The sequence below is a fragment of the Natator depressus genome, chromosome 6, assembly GCF_965152275.1.
Source record: "Natator depressus isolate rNatDep1 chromosome 6, rNatDep2.hap1, whole genome shotgun sequence".
Classification (NCBI taxonomy): domain Eukaryota; kingdom Metazoa; phylum Chordata; order Testudines; family Cheloniidae; genus Natator; species Natator depressus.
The window spans coordinates 12,648,305-12,673,461 of NC_134239.1; the positions used below are offsets into that span (position 1 = coordinate 12,648,305).

The 25,157-nt window shown below is 53.1% G+C and overlaps 1 protein-coding gene across 1 annotated transcript in view; it reads right to left on the reverse strand.

Annotated features, from left to right (window-relative positions):
- Nucleotides 1-25,157, reverse strand: part of SPTB (spectrin beta, erythrocytic) — a 139,396-nt gene that overhangs the window by 56,384 nt on the left and 57,855 nt on the right. Inside the window, 9 exon segments of the mRNA XM_074954484.1 lie at nt 9,314-9,404; nt 9,586-9,788; nt 11,418-12,174; nt 17,382-17,519; nt 18,065-18,935; nt 19,969-20,119; nt 20,733-21,035; nt 22,983-23,141; nt 24,433-24,550. Coding sequence (XP_074810585.1) covers nt 9,314-9,404; nt 9,586-9,788; nt 11,418-12,174; nt 17,382-17,519; nt 18,065-18,935; nt 19,969-20,119; nt 20,733-21,035; nt 22,983-23,141; nt 24,433-24,550 — 2,791 coding nt within the window.

Below are 25,157 nucleotides of genomic sequence, written 5' to 3' on the forward strand. Positions count from 1 at the left end.
GCCTGACACAAAAACAAGTACATGCCAATGTAGACTTGGTCCAAATTGGTCTGGGTAACCTAAAAGCCCGATGGAATCTTTGGCAATGGCTTAATACTACCACATGGCTTATGCATAAGAAAAAAATATTAGAAATAGGAAACTACACAGCCGTAGCTATGGGATGCACTGAAATGCAGAAACTTGCACTAGCTACTTTGGAACACGAAATGTTCTGGGTCATGTTGGGAAATATTAAGGGTTTGATGCATTTGTTAAAAAAGAAAGAGATCATTGTTTGACACTTATCAATATGAATGGATGCAATATGTTTCCAGTATTGTAAACCAGACTTGTTAATGGGAGAAATTGTTGTCAAAATTGCACACCAACAGTCCCTGGAGGCAAAGGTATTGAAGGTTAACCCACTCCCCATATTACACATGGGATCCTTCTGGCTACCCTGGACCTCGAGCCAGTGGGCTGGGGAGGGAGGGAAGCTGTTGGACACTAGAGGTTCTACCGAATGGACTCCTCAAAAGTGGGTGTGCCTCACCTTGCCTGTTGCCCCAGAACCTTGTAGTAAAGATACATCACTAGGATCGTGTATGTGGCATGAATTGGAATCACAAACTCAAATTGCCTCACAGTACCTTCTCTTGAATAGGCTACATAGAAAGTGACACTGACGATTATAAATCTTAGTGTCCAAAGGGGGATTATGTTGGATCATATTAAAGAAGTTCTGTATTAAAATCACAAATGAGTTTGATTCCCCATAGTTTAAATTCCAGGGTATTACTAAATTAAGAGGTCTCTTGGTTTTTGGTGCTGTTTCTCTCCCTCTATGTGTGAAACTTGCAAGCTGCTAATTGTGTTAGTACATTCTAAGACAGAGTCTGTTCTCAAAGCAATTCACACAGAGAGAGACTCAAAGCAATACTCTGTAACAACAGAAACAGCACCCAGAGACTTCCCGCCCTTTTGTTGTATTAACAATTGTGATTAAAATAGAGATAGAGGATGTATGTGATGGATGCTTGGTGTGGATAATAACTGAATGATCAGGGAGGTGCCAGCCTAAGAATCCAGTGTCCATCGGCTGAAGAAGGCGTCAAGTGGAAATAACCAGAGGACCCCCGGAGGGCAGACTGGAATCCACCCAACAGCCTCAAGAATGGGAGAACCAAAGAACAAGATAACATCTTGGAGCCGTCAGGAATGTGCTATCTGCTGATTGATTCAGCAACAGCATGATGCAGCAATTCTCATAGACTGGCATAGGAAGAAATTCCTATAAAAATAGACTCTAAAAAGTGAGAACTTTGGGGTCTGATTCTGCAAAGCAACTTCCAGGAGCATCAGATGAGCATCTGACAAGGCCCTGCTCCCTCCTCATGTCCAAGCCACCTGACCAGTGTCTTGGCATGAGCAACTCTAAGGCTGGTAACTATGATAACAACCTTGCAGAACCTGTGTGTGTGTGTGTGTGTGTGTGTGTGTGTGTATGAATGAATGTGTGAATAAAGATGAGAGTGAATGGAATGTTACAGCTGTAACTAACTGCTTACTATGATTCTTTCTGTATTCACAATAAATGTGGTATTTTGCCTTTTTCCCTTTAATAAGATCCTGCTGGTTTTTATTTTATTGGTACAACATCTAGATTCTGTGTTGAAAAGCAAGTCAATAAAAGGGAAGATTGAGGAGTCTAATTTTGCTTGAAGCTTGCCTCGAATTAGTAACAGTGAATGGCAGACCTTTTAAGCTGATGGAAGATGAACTCCTTAACTCCCTCCTTCAAGGTTTTGGCAATAAAAACTGCCAATAAATGATGAAAATATCTGAGACAAAGTCACTGCCCTTCCAGAGTATGATTCGAACATAAGCAGGAAGTCAAGGACAAGCTGATTTCTTTGAAAGTTCATTGTGCTACTGTCAAGGCTGATTCCACACTCTTGCACTTTGAGTGCAGAAGGTGGGGGCCCGCAAGAATTTAAAAAATGCATACTGGCCACTCCAGGCTTGTATTAAACTCCCAAGGTTACAGCTTCTCTCTGACCTTGGATGGGTAGATGCTGCCACCACCCAAGTGCAAAAACCCCTTTTGGAACCCAGGAAGGCGCACTTGGGAATTCCTCCCTGTGGGGTACCCTCAAGCTCTTTCACCCCCACTCCGGGGAAGAGCTGAGAAAGAAAACAAAGGAAATCAGCTGTTGCCACCAGCTAATTAAACAACATGCAGAAACCTCTTAGGACACAAAAATCCAATCCTGTTCTTAAAAAAGGTAAATTTTATTAAAAACAAAAAGAAAGAAAATACATCTGGAATTTAGGCTTTTTGCTAGGTTTTAAACAAACAATTACAAGGATTAAGCATCAAGATAGCTTAAAGTTACACGCAAAACAAAAGCACCTGGGGTTAGCACAGAGGAGTCCGCAAGTCATAAAGAAATAAAAGAGATAAACCTTATCACATCTTCCTCGACATTTCCTGATCTACTTACAGATCTGGGGTTTCAAATGAGTAGTGTCTAGGTATGAGCTGGTGATTTTCATACCTGGCACAAGCTTTTACTGCATAGCTCCAGCCCTGTCCCTGCTTTCCGGGAGAACAACACAGACAGACAAAGGGGAAGTTTTTCCCCAATTTTAAAAAGTTCTAGCCTTCCCATTGGCTCTTTTGCCAGGTGCCCACTCACTTCCTTTTACCTATGCATAGGAGTGAGACTTTTAACCCTTTACAGGTAAAGCAAGTAGAGAACAGCTACTAAAAGGGATTTTATAGCTAACTGGCTGGCTGGGTGTCCATAAAAGGGAGCTCTCCCCCCACCTTCATTTATCACAGCTACTCATCTTGCCAGGTCTGCATTAGGAGTTAGTATGCAGCAGACTGCCGACAGAAAATGATCCTCCACACACTTGCTATGAAGCAGATCAATTAGCAGCACACTTCTGAACACCTGAAGGTGACCATATTCAAAGGCAGAAGCTGGTCTGGGATGTCTCTGTAGCATTAGGGGGAGGGATACCTCAGTGTTTTGAGCATTGGCCTGCTAAACCCAGGGTTGTGAGTTCAATCCTTGAGGGGTCCATTTAGGGATGTGGGGCAAAAATTGGAGATTGGCCCTGCTTTGAGCAGGGGGTTGGACTAGATGACCTCCTGAGGTCCCTTCCAACTTGGATATTCTATGATTACCACTGATAACGCAGCTAATGGGGCCAAATCTGTCAAGTGTATAATTGAAGAAGAGGAAAAAAGATGAACCTGATGATGAGAGTGAAAAAGAGGGGGACAATAATGAGGACTTTTGTGGAAAAGAGACGCCAGGAGATGCTAGACAACAAGGCCAGCTTCAGATGACTGAAAAGACAGAATTCAACATGGCAGGTGCCGGGGGAGTTGCTCTACAAGGAGTTAACTATTCTGCTCATACCTTGCAACTTGCTGGTGAGGATGCTATGAAAGAACAGCTCTGTGAACCATATAGTTGGAAAAGCACGTTTCGTTTGCAAGACTTAGGAACCCCAAAATTATGGTGATTAAGAAAAAGCTTAATTTAAATAAGCCAATCCTGGATTGTCCAACTAGATGGCATTCCATGTGCAAAATGCCTGAAAGACTCTTAGAACTCATGGAGTTTTGCAAGCATATGGTGGCCACTTCTTCAAACCAAGCCCTTGATATGAGTGATGAGAAATGGAAGGCAGTTAAAAAATACTATGGCTGCGCTAATGCCTGCTAAATTAACCACAAAAAAGGCACTTCAACCAGCACAACTTGCTCTGGGAGATTTCTACAGAGCTGGGCTAAAATGCCAACTCGACACAAAGGTGTCTTCTTCACCTTTTACTGAAACACTATTGGCCTCAATGAAGAACTGTGAGAAAATGGTGTCGGACAACGATGCATTTCGATGCTGCATTTACCTGGACCTCAGGTACAAACTGCTTCTCTCAGAGGAGGATAAGGAAAGAGCTAAAATTCATCTAACTAAATGTGGGCTAATTGGGAGGTACTAGTCTGTCCAAAATGAGGAACTGACTGATTTTCAGTCAGCCATGTCTGGACATCAGAAGATGACCTTCAGCTCCTCCTCAAAGCACGAAAGAAGTCCAAGAAGCAAATTTTTGTGGGAAAAAGGCAAAAAAACATATTAATCCCTTCCTGGACTCTTTCACTGATGAGCTCTGTCTCACTACAGATATTCTTCACTACTGGGACCGACAGAAAACGAGACCTGAACTGTATCAATTGGCTAACATCGTGATTGCTGTTCCTGCTACGCAAGTCAGCATAGAAAGGGCATTTTCGGGGCTGAAATTCATTTTGTCACCCAGCAGTCAGACCTGACTGACAGAGTTCTGGAGGATGTTGTGCTAGTGTGTGCAAATAACTTGTTTAAAAAATAAATACTGTTTCTGTACTGAAAGAAATATTGATCATTGAATTCTTTTGCTAGGAGTTAGAATGCAAGCAGAAGTGTGACATTGATCTGCTGGAAATGTACCTGAACTGACTCAAACAGGTTCAAAGTGGTTGAACTGGTTACAGAACCATCATGCTAAGTTAGTGTCTGAACTGGAACCGAACTGGAGACTTAGGAAACACAGATGAATCCGAACTGGAACTGAACCAAAACTTTTAATGGTTCAACTCCCTGCCTGAGACCACTGTCCATCGTTCTGACCAGCTGGGTCTCACTGTCTGGCTATAGACAGCTGTTGTTGCTTGTCTCACACTTAGATTGTAAACCCCTTGGGACAGGGGCTGTCTTTTTGTTCTGGGTCCCAGAACACAACTGGGTCCTGGTCCGTGACAAGGGCTATGAATACAAATAAAAATAAAACATGTAGTGACATCATATTGTAGATTATGTGGGGGTAGTTCAACAGGGTTTAGACCACTGTTTGCCACAGGGTGAGGTGTAGCCCATTGAGGGGCGGGAGGACTAGACAAGGGGTGTGAACAGAGTTCTTTATTGTTCTCCAGAGTCTCAGCTTTCCTTAAAAGTCAGTCTCTAGCTATTATGGTTGTGAAGAAAATCTTGAAAATGTGATCCAAGTGTGACTGATGCAATGACATCTGCCTGCATTTGTAGAGAGCCTGAGCTCATCGCTCTGTGCGGGGAGAGCTGCCCCAAGTGTGACCAACGCAGCAACGCTGCCTGAGACTGCAGTGAGCCTGAGACAGGGTCATAGACACAAGCTACGTCTTGTCAGGAATAATTCTAAAGCCCTAAGATCCACGTGTAAACTGCTCAGAAGGAAATGGACAGCTTCCTCTTCCTTACACGGAGCTGCCTTTCTTGTGGCTAATAAGAATAAAAGGGGCAAAAGAGACTGAAATGATAAGATTAGAGTTAGAATTCCCACCTCCAGGGATTTGTTTGGAAACAATGGAAATGGCAGTAAATTCCCATGGTTCAAATGAAATCTATGTGAAGCCTGCTCAAATGAAGGGAGAGTCCATCCCTGCTCATCCATGGTGCAAACCTTCCCCGATGAGCAGCCAAAGCAATGTTCTGAACAGAGCTGCGCAGAGACATTGTGTTTCACCAAGGTGATGTTGGCATTTGGCTTTGTTCTGATTAGGAACCAAACCTGTCAATTTCAAAATTCTCAGCCAACCCCCCCACACCAAAACCCCATTTCCAGCAATTCAAACATTTTGTTTTGATTTTGCCTTCATTTTACATGAGAATATATGAGATAGAACATAAGCGGGGGTCTGGATGAGCTCTCTTCTGCCACCTATTGATGAACTGGAGGAAGAAACCTCCAGGAGCAGGCTACATTTGCATAGACACACCTCCTTTGCCAAGTTGAGCAACACACAGACCGAATTTGCTAACATGATACTTTTTGGCTGTTTTAGGTTAAAGTTCACTTAAGTCCTGGATGAAGGGTAATTAAATGTTGTTATCCTTATTAGATTACTAAAAGGCAGCAGAACTGTACTTAACATGCCTCAATGGAGGCAGTCACCATCACTCTCAAAGCATGGGGTAGTGAAGTAAATCCTGGTGAAAGACCAAGGACAGGGACAAATGTTGCTACTTGGCAGGGTAGGCTCCATGTAAAGAGTCCTAGATGTCATTTGGCTTTCCCCTCCAGTAATTAAAGACAGAGCTGATCAGACTCAATATTCTCTCTGCTCAGTAATCAATAGAGCTGAAATCAATGATAAGCTGGTCGGGGTTATGGGGGGGATGAGCCTTAGACCTAGACTTCTCATGGAAGTCAACACAGAGGAGAGGGTTGGGCAGTGGGGTTCCTCACTACCCAGCGAAGTCACCAAGAGCTGGGTTCGGTGGTGGAGTCTCAGCACATGGCGTTGCAGCTTATGGCAGCGCGGTAAGAGAGGCAGCAGCAGGAACAAAGCCTGTGATAGCTGGGCTAGGCGGCCGTGGCACTGTAGGACCAGACCAGACCAAGGACGCAGCACAGCAGAGACAGTGGCAGCAAATCCACTGGTGGAAGCATCACTCGCCGAACCACCCCCAGGGCTGTGGTAATCCCCCCGCCCGCAGCGCAGCCCTACACTCTGGGACTCCACTGACCTCTGACAACAGGCCATGGGTGGGGTGGAGCGGAGGGCAAGGGGGAGTGGTATGTTAAAGCGATGTTCCTCTGCTGGACTTTCACACCACAACATGGGAAACTGAGGCAAAAGGCTATTGTCCAAGATACTGCGGGGCAGTGGTGTACACCCTTTTCCAGTCACGCCCTCCCCTTACCTGTAACAGAAGCTGTCTGTGCCCCCCAACCCCCATTACTGCAACTCCACAGTGGAGCTTGGGCTGAAGGTGGAGTTGGGGGCAGAACTGGGGAAGGGGGAGGAGCCGGGGCTAGAGGCAGAGCTGGTCTGCGGATGGAGAGGGAATAAGGGCAGAGGTAAGGTGACCAGGTGTCCAGTATTCGACTGGAACACCCAGTTGAAAAGGGATCCTGGAGGCTCCCGTCAGCACTACTGACCGGATCGTTGACTGTCCGGTTGGCGGCACCGTGCAGCAGGGCTGCCAGGCTCTCTGCTAGCCTCCACACTGCACGGCTCCTGGGAAGCAGCTGGCATGTCCCTCCTCCAGCTCCTACGTGTAGGGGCAGCCAGGAGCCTCCGCACACTGCCCCTGCCCCAAGCGCTGCCCCCGCAGCTTGTAGTACTAGGATTTTATGGTTGTATTTTATATAATTCAGAATGAAGGATAAAGAATAATAATGTAGCATGTATTAAATGTATTGATGTGTGATATGATTTGACCATATTCTGCCAGCCACCCTTTCTGAACACAGAAAGGAATGATTACAGCATGATGGTGCAAAACTCATTGGTCCCAAGGAAGGAAAATCACAATATAAACAGGGGGCTTTGCCAAGAAATTTTGGGTTCGTCCTGCCAAGACTTCCCTGGAGCATCGTGTCGCGACCGACAGAACCTGGCTCCTCTCTACCCGCAATCAACCTAACTGGCCACTAGGTTGCTCCAGACTGGTAACTAAAACATCGACTGGCGGGACAGAGTGTGTGTGTGTGTGTGTGTGTGTGTGTGTGTGTGTGTGTGTGTGTGTGTGTGTGATTGAATGCATATGCTAATTGTTGTATCTCCAATAAACGCGGCATATTGCCTTTTCCCCTAGAAAAAAGATCCTGTGTGCTTCTTATAAGCATAACACACTCCTGTTGGCCAGGAACCATGGCCAATGGGAGCTGTGTGGTCGGCGCCTGCGGACGGTGCAGCCCGCCGAGTCGCCGGGCCGTGCTTCCGCGTAGGAGCTGGAGAGGAGACATGCCGCTGCTTACGGGAGTTGCTTGAGGTAAGCGCACCCGGAGCCTGCACCCCTGACCCCCTCCTGGACCCCAACCCCCTGCCTCAGCCCCAGCCCGGATCCCGCTCCCGCCCTCCGAACCCCTCTATTCCAGCCCGGAGCACCCTCCTGCACCCCAAACCCCTCATCCCCAGCCCCGCCCCAGAGCCCGCACCCCCAGCTGGAGCCCTAACTCTCCCCTATGCACCCCAACCCTCTGCCCCAGCCCTGAGCCCCCTCCCACCCTCCAAACCCCTCAGTCCCAGCCCAGAGCACCCTCCTACACCCCAAACTTCTCATCCCCAGCCCCACCCCAGAGTCTGCACCCTCAGCTGGAGCCCTCAGCCCTCGACCCCAACCCCCTGCCCCAGCCTGGAGTCCCCTCCCACACCCTGAACCCTTCATTTCTGGCCCCACCCCAGAACCCACACCTTCACCCCAGAGCCCGTACCTCCTCCCACATTCTAACCCCCTGTCTCAGCCTGGAGCCCCCTCCCATACTCCAAACCCCTCAGCTCCCCCCCCCCCAGCCCAGAGCCCCCTCCTACATCCCAAATCCCTCATTCCTGGCCCCACATCAGAACCTGCACCTCCAGCCGGAGCCCTCACCCCCACACCCCCCCAAACCCCATGCCCCAGCCCGGAGCCCCCTCCCAAAACCTGAACCCCTTGTTTCTGGCCCCACCCCAGAACCCACACCCTCAGCCCAGAATCCGTACCTCCTCCCACAGCCCAACCCCCTGCCTCAGCCCAGAGCCCCTTCCCAGGCCTGGAGGTGGAGCAGGACTGGAGGCTAAATGGGGTTGCAGGAGGAGCAAGGCAAGGGTGGAGCTGGTCGCTCCCTCCCCCCCTGCCACTTGGGGGCTGGCCCAGCCCTGCAGCGGGCCCCCACCCCAACTTTCCTCTGTGCCCCCCTAGTTTGGGGACCACTGCTGTGGAGTGAATGTTTTTCTTTTCGATGTGGTGTTTTCCCAAAGTAATGCTGTGTTTCCTCTCCCTTAAAAAAAAATATTCGGTGGTTACACGGACTCAGTGCTTGTGAGTGGGGAAGGTTTGCTTCTTAGAGGTGCCCGGAGAGTGGTGGTTAGTTTTCCCAGATTCCTGGGCAGGGGCTCGAAATGGCTTGGTTTGGTAACGTTAAGAGGAACCCCTAGATATTGGCCCCAGACTTTATCGCTGCCGATCCCTCCTGGCAGAAGGGTGACAGGAATATAAAAGATAAGGCACAGCAACAAAAAATCAAAACAGGACGTCATGGAAAATAGGCAAAACGTTTCGTTGTGACAATGACGCAGTAGGACATTTCGGAACTCTGCCCCGCCCCGGTTTTTCTCCAAAATGAAACTCCGGCAAAAGCAATGTGATGTCGCGAAGCGTTTTGACTCGGGCTCAAACAGTGGGAAGAGGCTCCCTCGAGGTTTTCCCGCCCAGCTCTAATTCTGACTGTCGCGCCCAGGGGAAGCAGGGAGTGTCATGGACTGGGAGAACATCTCTCCTGGCCAGCAGTAAGGGCTTGCCCAGCAACCTACCTCCTGGCAGTTTTGCAAGAAGCTCTGCAGATCGTGATTGTCCTTCAGCAGAACCAGCACTTCCTTTGATTTAGCCACATTCGTCCTGGCCCTGGAAAGGAGAGAGGGACAAGGAGGCTGATGATTGCTGCAGCAGCTTATCTCGTTTGACACCCACTATCAGACCGCTACCACTGGGGAGACAGCTATCTGCCAGCGGCGGGATTGGACAGCATAGCTAGCGGCTAGCGTTCCCGGGGGCCCCCTTGCTGATAGGATGCGGTTCAGTTTACCTCTCTTGTATGAGCTGGGCCTTTTCATTAATTTTGTCGGTGTAAATATTCCTGTCCGCCACCAGCTTCTCGCCACGTTCCACCGGCTCCGTTATTTTCTCCTTGTTGGCCTCCATGGTGGCCAGGAAATCCTCGTATTTCCGCAGGGTAGCTTCCGATGCTTCCAAGGTGTTCGGCGGCTCCATGTGAGCCAGGGTGTACTCCTGGAATGGAGGGTGGGTCGGGGGCGGGGGGGAGATGTGATTTAGCAGGGTCTGTAGCACCCACCCTTCCCCCCTCCCCACGCAGCTCCAGCCACGCCTGGGACATGCTGTGTTCCAGGAAGGCTGCTGCATAGACAAGACTAACACTAGCTGCTGAGAATGCAGGGTGCTGGGCCTAGCCATCTCCAGCCATTCCTTGCTCTAGCGTCTGGGTAGGGTGTCCGTGGTGCTCTTGATCCACGTGTAACTCTCCAGGGCACGGCACAGGGCTTTTTGCACTGGCCTGATGTATGCAAATGGACCAGTAGCATGGGAGCATCTGCCACTGAGCTTTCCTGCCAGGCAAAAGCGGGCTGGGGAAGGAGGCAATAGGCCAAAATCATCCCTGGTGGTGCAGCCTAGGGAGTTACCCCAAGGATGGATTCACTGTGTGCCCGAATCACAGCACAATCCTTACCAGTGTGCTGGGATCTCTGCAGGGGAGGTGATCAGAACGGGCCATGAAATCAAGGGGTCTCTGCTATTGTATCAGTGCAGAAGGGTATTGCCTTGGGACACAGGTGATGCAGCATTCTACCTCGGGTCTTCATCTGTGCCCCAGCGCCATTGAGCCTTGGCACCTCCCAGCCTTTACCGCGTTTATCCTCAACCCCCCTCTGTGCCCTAGGGCAGTTATCTCTCTTGTACAGATGGGAATGGGGCACAGAGCAGCTAAGGCCCAGATTGTTAAAGGTACTGAGGTGCTGCTGCACTGAATTTAGACTCCTAAGTGCCTAATTCCCTTTTGAAGATGAGACAGGCTCCTAAACCAACTGGGCACAATACCTTTAAAGGTCTAAGTCTAAGGGAGGTACCCCAGGCTGCATGGGGAATCTGGGAGAGAACAAAGAAACCACGTCTCCCGATCCCCAGACCTGTGTCCTAACCACTGGGCCATTCCACCTCACCAGGGCTTACTTGTCTCAGAATCCCCGATTAGCCAAACCAAGTCATCGGGCTCCTCCGTTCAGGGTGTGACTGAACAGGCTGGGCTATGTAGATCTGACGGGCCCTTTGAACTCTGCCAACCAGCTGACGCAGAGAACATTGCTCCCTTGGGGCTCTGTGTAACACAGACAGACCCCGGTCGCTGGGATCAAACCTGGGACCTCTGAAGCTTAGTGCATGAGCCTCTACTGCCTGAGCTAAAAGCCACGTGGCTCTTAGGTAAGGCTGTAGCAGACTCACCAATCTCTGGGTGGGCTCAGTGCCGCTAGAGGGGGACGGAGCACCAAGCCCAGCAGGCCTGGGTTACATCAGCAGAGGGGAAGTGAGGTTTGATCTTCACAGATCAAGTCTATTAAATATGATGGAACAATTATAAACACCACCTCACTTGGTAGCCTAGTGCAAGGAAGCCCGAGTGGCAATTCAGAAGCAGCAGGGCCTACTGGCTAGGGACTCGGGAGACCTGGCTTCCACTCCCAGCTCCACCGTCTACCCTTGGGCAAGTCCCATCCTCCTTCTGTGCCTCATTTTCCCCTTCTGTCTATTCAGTGAGCCCTGCAGGGCAGCGGGCTCCCAGTGCATGGGGACAGTGATGCACATCATCATCATCATCATAACAGACAGATGCAGCCACTTCCCTACCTGATTGCTCAGGATGGCTTCGGCTTGCTTGGCATCCTTGAGGAACTCCTGGAAGCCCAGGCACTGGGCAAGGAACTTCCCCCGGCTGTCCCACATCTTGCACAGGGCGCTCCAGCCCATCTCCATGCCCTGCAGCCGTTGCTGCAGCTGCAGATACTCTGGGTCCGTTTGCCCGTGTGTCACCCTTTCCCCCGTCTCCTTGATGCTATGGTAGTCACCCTCGTGCCGGTCGATGTCCTCCTTGATGGCGGCGTGCTCCTGCCGGGACTGCTCCGCCTCGGCCAGGGAGCTGGGCACCTCTTCCGAAGCCACGGCCTGCTGCGCCTTGAACAGCCAGGCCTGGAAGTCATCCAGGTCTTGCAGGAACTTCTGCAGCTTGCTGGCCTCCCCGAGCGAGGCCTCCTGACTCTGCAGCGTCCTCTGCAGCTCCTGCCAGAGGCCACTGATGGCGGTCAGCCGGCTGTAGATGTCGGAGGCCAGGTCAGGGAGCTCCTCAGCCAGCCGCTGGGCCTCCTCCTGCAGCACCCCCAGCCGGGTCTGGATGGCGGCCAAGTCGCGTTCAATGCCGTACAGCTTCCTCTGGATGGCGATCATGCCCGCTAGGTCTCTGCTCATGTCCTGGGTGGATTTGATCACTTTGGTTTTGTCCAAGATCCATGTGCGGGTCTCCTCGCAGTCCACGCAGTAATTGTGCAGGCTCAGCGCCAGGTCCACCGCTTTCCGCCGCTGCCCCACCTTCTCCTGGAAGACGTGCCACCTGCAGAGAACACAGCAGAAGCCCCTGGTTCATGAGTGAGCCCCGCCCTCTGTGAGAGCGCCAAGGAGCAGAGACAGGGAGAGAAGGGATTCAGACGCTCTCCGGCTGGAGCAGTCAGTGTCTGCAAACCCAGACTCTGTAGGAACTCGATTCATACTGGGTGTGCGTTGGCAGTCTTGGCAGGGATGGCACCAGCCCCAGAGACTCCCCAACCCTACTCTGCTGGGCCAGGGCTGTCCCCAAAGTGGGGCAGTGCTGGCTGGGAAGAAAGCATGGCCAGGGATTGCAGGGGTACCCACCCACAGGCTGCTATGAAGCCAGGCCACCCATGCTCCTGATTTGAAAGGGCAACGCCAGACCCTGACAGAGAGTCTGGCAGCCACCCACCCCATCCCAGCTGGCCATGCCTCCAAGGCCTTCCTGCCCTTCCTCTCAGCCTGTGGGGATCCTGAGCTGGGGGAGTTGAGGGAGAAGACAGAGCTGAAATGGAGAACCCTGAAAAGGGCTGATTTGCAGAGTGGGAGAATTCAGCCCTGTGTGAAATCACTTCAGTCCCTTCTCAGGTTGGGCTCTCAAAAACAGAGGCATCAAAATCCAGATGGTTGGTTGTCTGCTAAGAGCCACGAAAATGGAGGTGGGGCTCGCTGAGATACACTGTCCTGCCCCAAATCAACTCTGGGTTATTACACATGCCGTCCTTCATCTGCATCAGTCACCGGGCTCGGCCCCATGCAAAGCACACGGCTCATATCGAGATGAAGGTGGCCACTCACACGTTCCCGGAATGCTAGATGTTTCAGTACCTACGGGAACGGAGTGAGCCACCCCTGCTGGCGTGATGGTGCACGTGAGCTCACACCGCACAGGGAGGCCATTTTTAAGAGCCAGAGGGGGCAGAATGGCACTCCCCCATCCAATACCAGACAAAGCCACGTCCGGTCTTGTCCCAGTTCCGAAAGGGGGACAAACCTTTCAAAAAGAGGCCTGTTCGGCTTAATACTGGACGAGTTGCCTCTCTAATCGAAATGTGCCAGCACTGGGCGGGTCCTTGTGAGCCAAGTCCCCTGGAGGACGAGGCATTTGCACTGCAGCAGCTCTGCCGTTGCTCAGACCGGGTTCTGACCTCAGTGAGTTGTGCGGATCAGAGTTTGTGAGCACACAGGAAAATGCCACAAAGTCTGAGCTCATGCAGCTGTTGTAAACGCCGGCGCTGAGTGACACAGAAAGGTATTCTGTATTTAATCTAGTGGAGGAAGGTAGAAAAACCAGTGGCTGGTAGTTAAAGCAAGACAGATTCTAATTAGAAATAAGGCACCGAGGTTCACCAGGGAGGGTGGTTACCCATGGGAACAAACTCCCAAGGGAAAGGGTGGATTCTCCATCGCTGATGTCTTCATATCAGACTGGAGGCCTTTTAAGAAGACATGTTAGCCAGACACCAGTGACTGGAGTCAATACAGGGGCAACGGGATGAAATTCTCCGGCCTATGCTGTGCTGGAGGTCAGAGTCGGCGATCAAATGGTCACTTCTGGCTCTGAACTCTATGTGCCCAGGCCCTGTTTGACCGGGTGGTGTGCTGGGAATCGCAGCCCTTGGGCTGTAAGAGTTCTGCAAGCGTAGGTCAGGCTGGGGACAGCTTTCAGAAGTGACTAGGTCCCACTGGCTTCAGCGAGATTGAAGTTCCTAAGTCACTTCTGGAAATGAGGGTTTGAAAATGTTCCCTGACCCCTCTCTTGCCTGGGGCTGGCTGTGTCAGGAACTGGAAACATTTGGATTCTCAAGAAGGGAGATTATTATTTAAAATCAGAAACTCTGTTGGTGTCACATGAAAGCAGCCTCTGAGCGGTGTCTCTCTCTGGTGCTGGGCATTGAGAGCATCATATAAATATAAAGTTTATACATGAGAATGGTCACACTGGATCAGACCAATGGTCCATCTAGCCCAGTATTCTGTCTTCCAACAGTGGCCAATGTCAAGTGCTTCACAGCGAATGAACAGATCAGGTAATGATCAAGTGATCCATCCCCTGTTGCTCTTCCCAGCTTCTGGCAAACAGAGGCTAGGGACACCATCCCTGCCCATCCTGGCTAATAGCCATTGATGGACCTATCCTCCATGAACTTATCTAGTTCTTTTTTGAACCCTGTTATAGTCTTGGTCTTCACAACATCCTCTGGCAAGGAGTTCCACAGGTTGACTGTGCATTGTGTGAAGAAATACTTCTTTTTGTTTGTTTTAAACCTGCTGCCTATTAATTTCATTTGGTGACCCCTAATTCTTGTGTTATGAGAAGGAGTAATTAACTCTTCCTTATTTACTTTCCCCACACCAGTCTCCTCCTTTAGTCGTCTCTTTTCCAAGTTGAAAAATCACAATCTTATTAATCTCTCCTCATATGGAAGCCGTTCCATACCCCTAATAATTTTTCTTAAATTATTTCAATTTCAATTTTTTCAAAAATAATTGCCCTTTTCTGAACCTTTTCCAATTCCAATATATCTTTTTTCAGATGGGGTGACCACATCTGCACACAGTGTGACGTTACACCCCATATTCTTCATAGAAATATTGTTATGATATTAATATGGCATAACTAAGATATGTTTTATGCTAGATGAGTCATGGGAGGTATCATTGAAAAGGTTATGATTTTCTGAATGTGTTTATCCAATTTGTATGCATGTATCATTTCTATATCCAAAGTTAGGAATATTGTCTATGTAACCATTACAACTGTGTGGGTATGTGGTTGAAAAACGCCCACCAGACAGTAAGCAATCAGCCTTAATGGGCCATTAGGAAAAGACAATGAGTCTTCAAAGATGTGGATCCCCCAGCTTCCCAGGAGTTCCTTCCTGTGGACCTTGCAAATAAACCTTGTCTCATGGGTGCCCTGACACTACAAGGTCATGTGATAATGTCACCTGGTACACCTGGACACTGCTGGTACTTTTCCTCTGGAAACAAAGGCCTCCCGCCTATTTAAGGCTGGGAAGGAAGGCATTCAGGACTCTCCTCCACTGCCTGCCCAGGAAGGAAGACTGCTAAAAACACCTTGTCATAAATATAAAGGGAAGGGTAAACACCTTCAAATCCCTCCTGGCCAGAGGAAAAACCCTTTCACCTGTAAAGGGTTAAGAAGCTAAGATAACCTCGCTGGCACCTGACCAAAATGACCAATGAGGAGACAAGATACTTTCAAAGCTTGGGGGGGAAACAAAGGGTCTCTCTGTCTGTGTGATGTTTTTGCCGGGACCAGAGCAGGAATGCAGGTCAGAACTCCTGTAAAGAGTTAGTAAGCAATCTAGTTAGATATGCGTTAGATTCTGTTTTGTTTAAATGGCTGATAAATAAGTTGTGCTGAATGGAATGTATATTCCTGTTTTTGTGTCTTTTGTAACTTAAGGGTTTTGCCTAGAGGGATTCTCTATGTTTTGTATCTGATTACCCTGTAAGGTATTTACCATCCTGATTTTACAGAGGTGATTCTTTTACTTTTTCTTTAATTAAAATTCTTCTTTTAAGAACCTGATTGCTTTTCATTGTTCTTAAGATCCAAGGGTTTGGGTCTGTGTTCACCTATGCAAATTGGTGAGGATTTTTATCAAGCCTTCCCCAGGAAAGGGGGTGCAGTGTTTGAGGGGATATTTTGGGGGGGAGACGTTTCCAAGTGGACACTTCCCCTGTTCTTTGTGTAACACTTTGTTGGTGGCAGCTTTTAACCTAAGCTGGTAAGAATAAGCTTAGGGGGTCTTTCATGCAGGTCCCCACATCTGTACCCTAGAGTTCAGAGTGGGGAAGGAACCTTGACACACCTGAAGGGAAAGGCAAGGGTGAGTCCAGGCTGAGAACAGGGGTCTAGCCCGTAAAGAGACATAACTGGAAGTCTGAGCTGCAGAAACTCTACTAACCTGCCTAAACATTTAGGGTGAGAAATTACTATGTGTAACCTGTTTCTTTAGTGTATTAAGCTTACTTGCTCAGTAATCTGCTTTGTTCTGTTTGCTATCCCTTATAATCACTTAAAATTTACATTTTGTAGTTAATAATAAACTTATTTCTTATTTATAACATAACTCAGTTTGTGCAATTCATATGGGGGGGCAGGGGGAGAAGAAGCTGTGCATATCTCTTTCCACACTGAGGCAGAGGGCAGATTTTTCTATACAGCACAAGACAATATTATTTTGGGTTTACTCCCCAGAGGGGGTGTGCACGAGTGCTGGGTAAATCCCCGAGCCGATTCCTCCCACACAGAGCTGATCTCAGTGTCTCTGTGTCCATTTGCAGCTGGGTGTGTTCCTACCTGTGTGTGTGTGCTGGAGAAGGCTTGAGGGCCTGGCACAGCAAGGACAGGGTGAGGAAACCCAGGCTGGTGGAATGGGCGGAACCAGTGGGACCCCAGCACATCAGGTGTCATCACAGATTGGGGGGGTCCAACCCGTCACACACAGTATTCAAGATGTGGGCCCACCATGGATTTATATGGGGTTATATAGCAAGTGATCCATCCACTGTTGTCCAGTCCCACTGACTGGCAGTCAGAGGCTATGGACACTCAGAGCATAATGTAGCATCCCTGACCACTTTGGCTAATAGCCATTGATGGACCTATCCTCCACGAACTTCTCTCATTCTTTTTTTAACCCTGTTATACTTTTGGCCTTCACAACATCCCCTGGCAAGGAGTTCCACAGGTTGATCATGTGTTGTGTGAAGAAGTACTTCCTTTTGTTTGTTTTAAACCTGCTGCCTGTTAATTTCATTGGGTGACCTCTAGTTCTTGTGTTACGTGAAGGGGTAAATAACACTTCCTTATTCACTTTCCCCACACCAGTCATGATTTTATAGACTTCCCTTAGTTGTCTCTTTAACAAAAGTCCCCGTCTTTTTAATCTCTCCTCCTCTGGAAACTGTTCCATACCCCTCATCATTCCCCTCCCCCCTTCTCTGTACCTTTTCCGATTCTAATATATCTTCTTTGGTCCTGGAGATCCTAGCAAAGGGTTAATGCAGCCAGCATCAGGATGGGACGCCCACTGTGGTTTTAGCATGAGCACACACTGAATATGCAGCTCCTGGGGATAGGATCACTGTAAAGCATCCAGACAGCCATGTCCCAGACAGGCAGGCCTGGGACACAGCTAGTGTGGCTCTCTACTCTGGCAGTACTGCTCTCTGGGCAGCAGAGGGGTGGGGCGGTACCTGGTGTTCAGACGCTCCTGGCACTGCCTGATGCGGCCGCTGCGCGGGTGCCCGCTCTCGACGAGGCTGGTGGCTGCGCGGTTGATGCCGTCAATCTGGGAGGCTGGTGTGCTCATCTCCCGATCCAGGATGTCAAACCTGCAATCACACAGGCAGCAATTTGCAGGGCAGCGCCGGGACTGCCCAACTCCACAGCAGCTGTGCCTAAGGTCCCCTCCCTGGCTGAGCGGGGCACAGGCCCAGGGCACAAGGCATTCTCCGCTGCCTTCCCTCTGGTGCCACGTGCACCCTGGGCAAAGTGCCCAGAGCCCTGCGCCAGCACCGACAGATGGAGCAGCAGTGCTAACGCTGACGATGACATGCAATGTTCGTGAGCAGAGCTGGGGTGGGCTAGGAATGGGGCTGGGGCCGTAGAACACAAAGCAAGGCTCCGTGCCCGCTGTTGAGCACAGAAAGAAGGGAGCCAAGGGGGCTAGGAGCCACACACCCCCTTCCAAACCCTGGGCACTGCCGGAAGGGGCAAAGCATGATGCGCTGGAATAAAGAGAGGCTGCCCCTGAAGGGACCATCTGTGCTTCACAACCAGGTCCTACATGTATCTAGCTAGGTCAGGGTCGGGATTAGGGTCAGGGGGGCAGAGGGAGGGGGTACCTGGCTGTCCCCGATGGTGGTAGCCCAGGTACCTGTGCTGCACTACGTCCAAGTCCTCTAGCGTGTCTGGGATCTCCATCTGCTCCAGCCACTTCTCCTTCTCACTCATCCAGAGCTCGCAGGCGTCCGTCTCGCTGAAGATCGTGTAGAGGTCCAGGGCATCCTGCAGCTTCTGCCTGCGCAGCTCAGCCAGGGACACCACCTCGGCGTAGAGGGCCTGGATGGCCTGCAGCCGGTTTTGGAACTCCGGGGCGCCCCGCAGCTCGGCCGGGAAGCTCTGGGCCTGCTGGCTCAGGCTGTCCATCACTCTCTTGTTGTCCGCCACCTCGTCCAGGAGGTCTCGGTGCTTTCTGACCAGGGCCTGCGTGGAGGACTCATCGTGGCCCACCTCGTCGCTGGACACCAGGCGATGGGCATCCTGCAGCCAGGCCTTCAGGTCGTCCGCGTCCACCTGGAACTGGAAGAAGCTCTCGGCATCCTGCAGGTTCTTCTTGCGGAATGAGGCCAGCTCCTGGAGCTGAGCCCAGAGAGCCTTCACCTCCTCTGTCCTGCCTTGGATCCTGGAGGAGCCGAAGTGCTTCTGGGCCACCATGTCTCTCCCATCCTGGATGGTTTGACGCAGGCAGGCGCCTAGGCCCTGCAGCTCGTCCTCAAAGGCCTTGTGCTTCCGCTGCAGGATGAGGAGGCTGGTCAGGTCTTTCCCGTAATCCAAGGAGGAATAGATTTGCTCCTTCTCTTTGATCCAGCTCTCCGCCTCGTCCAGCTCCCAGAAGAACTTCCACAGGCGCTTGGACTGCTCCAGGCGAGCCTTCCTCTCGGCGGCCATCGCCAGCAGCTCCTGGTGGCACAGCTGCAGGTGGCTGACGCGGTTCCAGATCACCTGGGGGTTGCACGGCTGATAGCCTGCGCGGGGGAGGGGACAGAATTGCAGGCAGCTTTAAAGAATGAAAATCCATCACCGAGGAGGCCTCTTCTCTAGATCTCAACAGCCATCCCGTCCCTCCTGCCGCCCGGGTGGGGCAGAGCTCTCTTGAGGTAAGGCACAGACAGCCACCCCTCCCTACCAATTGTCATCCCCATGTCACAGCGGGGGCCAGAGAGACTGAGGCTGTGACTACACAGCAGCGGGGAGGGGCCATTCCCAGCGCTGGGAGAGGTACATGTGGCGACCCGTGCCTGCCCGGCCCATAGCGGGGGGCCAGGGTGGTGGAGTGGTGGCAGCCGGCTTCAGCAGTGTTACTGACCATGCTGAGTCTGTGTGAGCATGCTCAGTACAAGCCAAGCAGCAAATCTGGGGGGGAGACCCTGCCTGCCTCCCCCACCCCGCATCCCCTCCAAGCCACACTGCTGTTTTTAGGTGCTAGCTTGAGCAAAATTGGCGCGACAACGGCCACCCCCCCACCCCCGCAGTTCCAGCGCGCCCTGACGGCCGCCCCCCCGCAGGCCTAGCGCGCCCTGATGGCTGGCCTCCTGCAGGGCTAGGGTGCCGATAGCCGCCAGCTGCAGGGCCAGTGTGCTGACGGAGTTGGGAATCCCACCTCCCAGCTACAGTGTAGACACACCCTAAGTGCCATGCCGACATCGTGCAGCCCGTGGCAAAGCCAAGTGCTGAACCCAGTCTCCCTAGTTCCAGGCCCTCTCCCACTCGCCGTGCTCCCTCTGGCCAGGCGAGTTTTTGATGCACTGGCCTGCCCTGGGGAAGTAAGAACACAGCCGGCTTTCGGCCCTGGGACCTGCACCTCCTCACCGGAGACAAAAGCCGAGGCACCCAGGGAAAGGCAGAACAAGCCGAGGGCTGGCATGGGGCAGGGTTGAGGAGAAGTGAGAGTGTGACAACGGGCCAGCAGAGGGGTCCCTTTGATGGGCTCTCTCCCAGCCTCATCCCCTGCAGCCGGCCCCGCAGGCATGAGATGCGTCGCTCACCGCTTCCACCTACCGTCGCCGTTGGCAAACGCAAGGGCCGCCGCGCTCACGGCGTGCACCTTCTCCGCCTGGAGGGCCATGTCAGCTTCCAGCAGCTTGTGCTTCTGCAGCAGGTCCTCCGCTTCCAGCAGGTGCTTGCCGAACTCGGGCGACAAGAGCCGCGCCTACGCAGAGCAGGGCGAGAGGGCAGGGCTAATCATTTACCCTGGTTTTGACGACACGAAAGAGAAGCTACGTTTCCTTTCCCCGGCCCTCGCCTGCAGCATGCTGTGCCCATGCCACGGGGCCTGCTTGGCTGTTGAGGTTCCCAGACCCCTGCTCTAGAGACTTGGGCTCTGCTCCCTGATCTTTCACTGACTTGCTGTGTGCCCTTGGGCATGGAACCCCCGGATGCTTCAGTTTCCCCCAAGGGGGCGATAATAGTCCTGCCCCTTGCTCATAAGGTGCTGGGGATGAGGAGTTTGGGGTGCGGGAGGGGGCTCAGAGCTAGGGCAGAGGGTTAGAGTGTGGGGGGATGAGGGCTCTGGCTGGGGTTGCGGGCTCTGGGGTGGGGACGGGAATGAGCAGTTTGGGGGTGCACGCTGCCCCGGGGCTGCAGTGGGAAGAGAGGACTCCCCCGCAGCCCTCTCTAGCCGCAGCAGCTTGGGGCCGGGTGAGAGGCATCTCTCCCTGGCAGCAGCAGCTCCGTTGAGCAGCTTACAAGGAACTTAGGCCACGGGCCCCATGGGTAGCAGGCTCCACTCCTGCCCTTGGTGTTGCTCAGCCCCCCGGCCTCACCTTCATCTCGTCCATCCATTTGATGCCGTGCAGCATGTCCTGGAAGAGCTGCTGCAGCGTCAGGTTCATCTCGAGCCGCTGGCGCCGGGCGTGGAGCAGCTCCAGCAGGTAGTCCCACAGCCGCAGGATGTTGTCCTTCCGGGCCTTGATGCGCTTGATGTCATGGTAGTTCTCCGCCTCCAGCTCCCGGGCCACCTCCTCGATGGCCTGCACCCGCTCCTTGTAGGCTGCCGTGTCCGTCTCGATGGCCTCATGCTTCTTCTTGGCAGCCTCCACCGCCGGCAGGTCGCAGCCGAAATTATCCTGTCCAGAAACAGCCCTGGTCAGACGCAGCCCCCCCTGCAGCCGTGCCACAGAGAGCGGGGCGTGGGCTTCCCAATGCCATTAATGGGAACGGAGTCTCCAAACCCCACCGGTCGGGAGTCCAGGTGCTGCACCTCTCTCCAGCAGGAGCGTGAACAGGCACCAAACGTGCCACCAGGCCCCATCCTTGCCCTTACGTATCCGTGTGCAGCGCAGAGAGCAAGGGGCCCGTGCTCCAAGGGGGAGCGGGGTCTGGGTGGAACCCACGGGGGAGGATGTGTCACCTGCACAGCTGGGCAGACAACGGACTTCTCCTTTTGCCAGCAATTCTGAAAACTCGGCCCGGCGTGGGGGAGGGAATTGTTTTAGGCTGCACCGAAAATGATGTTTTTTCTCAACGCTTCATTTCGATTTGGACTATTTTTAAACATGGGTTTATTGTTTTTAAATATAAATTAAAGAAAATATGAAGACCAAAGGTCGTTTAGAATCAGAAAATCAAAAAGTTTCAATTCTTCCAGATTTTTTTTTAAATGTGTTGAGAATGTGGCAAAACCGCCATGCCGTGGTGAAACGTTTCCACTCGCCAAATCTGCGTTTTTCTCCCAAAAGGGCTTTGTACAAAATAATTGCCTGGCTCTAGATCCAGGTCCCTCCCTGGGCTGGATCCACCGAGGAGATGAGCTGTTCCAGCCCAGTTACAGAGCTTTAGCTCCCACTGTAGCTGCGCTTGCGGTTCGCTTCGGAGGACCCTGGGTCAGTCCCGGCTGGGACATGCGCAGCAGCAGCTGGAGCCAGCCCTTAGTGGAGCCGGGCGCTGCTCGCAGGACAAAGGGTGGAGGCAGGGTCGTGAGGAGAAGTGGGGTAAAGCGACGCTCTGCTTGGAAGAGCAGCTCTGCACAGACGGCCTCCGGAGCTCTGTGCTCACTGCCATGCAGTCGCTGCGGGTCACAGCGCACCCCCTCCCCACCTTCGCCCGCAGGGTGCTGCAGATCAGCAAAACCCCACTGCCTTCAGAGTACGGCAGCCGCAGGTCAGGCCTACTGTGTAGGGTTGCCAGCTGTCTAATGGCACAAACCCAAACACCCTTGCCCTGCCCCTGCCCCGCCCCTTCCTCAAGGCCCCGCCCATGCCACGCCCCTTCTCTGAGGCCCCACTCCAGCCCCCCCATCCCTCCCTTGCTCACTTTTCCCCACCCTCACTCTCTTTCACCAGGCTGAGGCAGAGGGTTGAGGTGCGGGAGGGGGGTGCGGGCTCTGGGCTGGGGCCAAGGGATTTGGAGTGTAGGAGGTGGCTCCGGGTTGAGCCTGGGGCAGGAGGGGGTGCAGGCTCTGGGAGGGAGTTTGGGTGCAGGAGGGGGTGAGGGGTCGGGGTCTGGGAGGGAGTTTGGTGTGGGAGGGGGCTACAGGCTGAGTTTGGAGTGCAGGAGGGGGTGCAGGGTCAGCCTCTGGCAGGGATTTTGGGTGAGGGGTGCAGGCTCTGGGCTGGGGCAGGGGGTTGGGGTGTGGGAGGATGTGAGGGGGGCGGCACTTACCTTGGGCGGTTCCTGAAAACGACTGGCACATCCCTCTGGCAGCGGCTCCTAGGTGGCGGGACCAGGGAGTCTCTGTGCGCCACCCCTGCCCGCAGGCACCACCCCCCGCAGCTCCCATTGGCGGCAATTCCCGGTCAGTGGAAGCTGTGGAGTTGGTGCTTGGGGCGGGGGCAGCGCACAGAGAGCCCCTCCCCCTCAGGCCGCAGGTGCTGGCTGCTTCCGGGAGTGGCACAGGGCCAGGGCGGGCAGGGAGCCTGCCTTCGTCCCACTGTGCTGCCGGACTGTTAGTGCCCAAAATCTCCCAGTCTGGCTGCAGTAGCCTCTGGGAGATAGGGCCTGATTCTGGGAGACTCCCGGTGAAACTGGGACGGTTGGCATGCTGTGTCTCCCCACCCACAGCCCGCGCCCCATACCTGGGCCAGCAGGCGCTGGTTTTCGCTCAGCCACGTCTCTCGCATGGCCGCCTTGCGGTCGAAGCGCCTGGCCAGCTGCTCCAGCTTCTCCTGCCGAATAAGCTCGTTCCTCAGGGCCAGCTCCCGCTCGTGCTCCGCCTTCTCCAGCCATTCCCAGGCCTGCCCAGAGGCATCACAGGAAAGAGTGAGGCGCCACCGGGCATGCGAAACCAGCTGGCAGGCCCAGAAAGGGCTAATAACGGTCCCTACAGACGGCCCATTGCAGCACCAGCCAGAAAGCGTTCTGTTCCCCTGCTGGCTGTCTCCCCCAATGGCCTTTGGCCCCACAGGCCTCTTGCTGCTTCAGCAAAGTGCCAGCAGGCCCCGGGGGGGCGATATCTCCCCTCCCTTGTAGCCGCACTGAAATCTATACTGTATCTCTGTATTTACATGGGAAACGATCGCTGAGCCCTAAGGAAATCCAGGGAAGCACACGCGTAATGTTAAGTGCCTGTTTAAGTCCCCCTGGCTTCAATGTGAGCTCGCAGCGCCCGTCCTGAGCAGGGAGCTAAGTGCTCTGCTGCATGCAATGCCAGCTGGCCCTTCCCCTTGGGTGTATGGCGACAACCGGGGGCAATGGGCGAGCTGCAAAACGGGCATCCAAAGCGGAGTACAGCCAAAGAGTGTGGCCAGCAAGTGAGGACAATGTGGGAGGAGGCCCCCCACCCATTCTGGACTGCGTCTCAGGGCCTGTCTATGCTGCAATCAGAACTCACGTGTAGCTTGGATCTAGCTAGCTTGGGTGCAGACAGCAGGGAAGCAGCATGGGCTGTGTGTCCCCACCCAGGCCAGCCTATACTGCCACTCCTCCGCTGCTATTTGCTAGATCAAAGCTGGCTGGGGACATAGGTGCCAACGTCTCCTGGCACCGGTGGGTGCTCGACTCTCCTGGCTCCGGCCCTGCCCCAACTCCACCCTGCCCCACCCCCATTCCTACTCCTTCCCCAAAGTCCCTGCCCCAACTCCTCCCCCTCCCTGCCCCTATTGGACTCCTTCCCCAAATCCCCACCCCTGTCCCGCCTCTTCCCCGCCTCCTCCCCTGAGTGCGCCGCATTCTCGCTCCTCCCCCCTCCCTCCCACAGCTTGTTACACTGCAAAACAGCTGTTTTGCGGCGGCAAGTGCTGGGAGGAGAAGCAGGGACGCGGCGCTTAGGGGAGGAGGCGGAGGCGGAGGTGAGGTGAGCTGGGGTGGTGGGGCGGGGAGCTTGGCTGCCGGTGAGTGCAGAGCACCCACCAATTTTTCCCCATCGGTGCTCCAGCTCTGGAGCAGCCACGGAGTCGGCACCTATGGCTGGAGAACGTCACCACGAGCTGCAGTCACGCCTCTGATTGCAGTGCAGCCGTCCCTTAAGTGACCACGAACCCCCACCCTAAACCCCCGATGCTGGTGGGAAGCAGGAGTGCCAGGTACCCGGTTGATGTCGGACACGAGTCTCCCTTCATGAGGGGTGTACGCTTTCTGATTGTTAGCTCGCATCCGGGACTGGATGGTGAAGAGCAGAACCTCGAGATTCCCCTTCTCCTGGAACCTGCGTGGTGAAAGGGAGAGATTATGGGCGGACTGAGCCAGTCCCTTTCATGCCATCACCGAGGGACAGCATGTTCCAAATTCGTGCCCCTGGCAGCTCAGTCCCCACGGCACTTATGGCATCTGGTGTCAGTAACAGGCGGGCTGATCAGGGCTCAGGGCCAGGCAAGCCAGAAGGCAGACCATCTGGGTGATTATGGGGTGAACTTACATGTGTTTCCACAGGAGATAGCTAATGTACCACTGTGCGAGGCATTGGTAGGGCCTCCTCTGGAATAGTGTGACCAGTTCTGGTCACCCAGGCTCAAGAAAGATGAATGCAAACTGGACCAGGTGCAGAGAAGAGGTGGTAACACCTGGAGCGGAGACGCAAGCCCAGCCAGCCCCACAGCACAGGAGCTGCAGGAGCCGTCACTGTGGGGTGAGTGCCGGGCAAGACCCAAACCCTGACCCCTCTGGAGGGCAGGATGTGACCAAAACCACCCCACAGCCTCCACCCCCAGACTATTTTACTGGATCATGACAGGCCATAAACAGTTACAAATGGATCCTGAGCCCATATAGGTTGAGAACCACTGCTTTGGACTTCGTTTCAGTCAAGAATCATT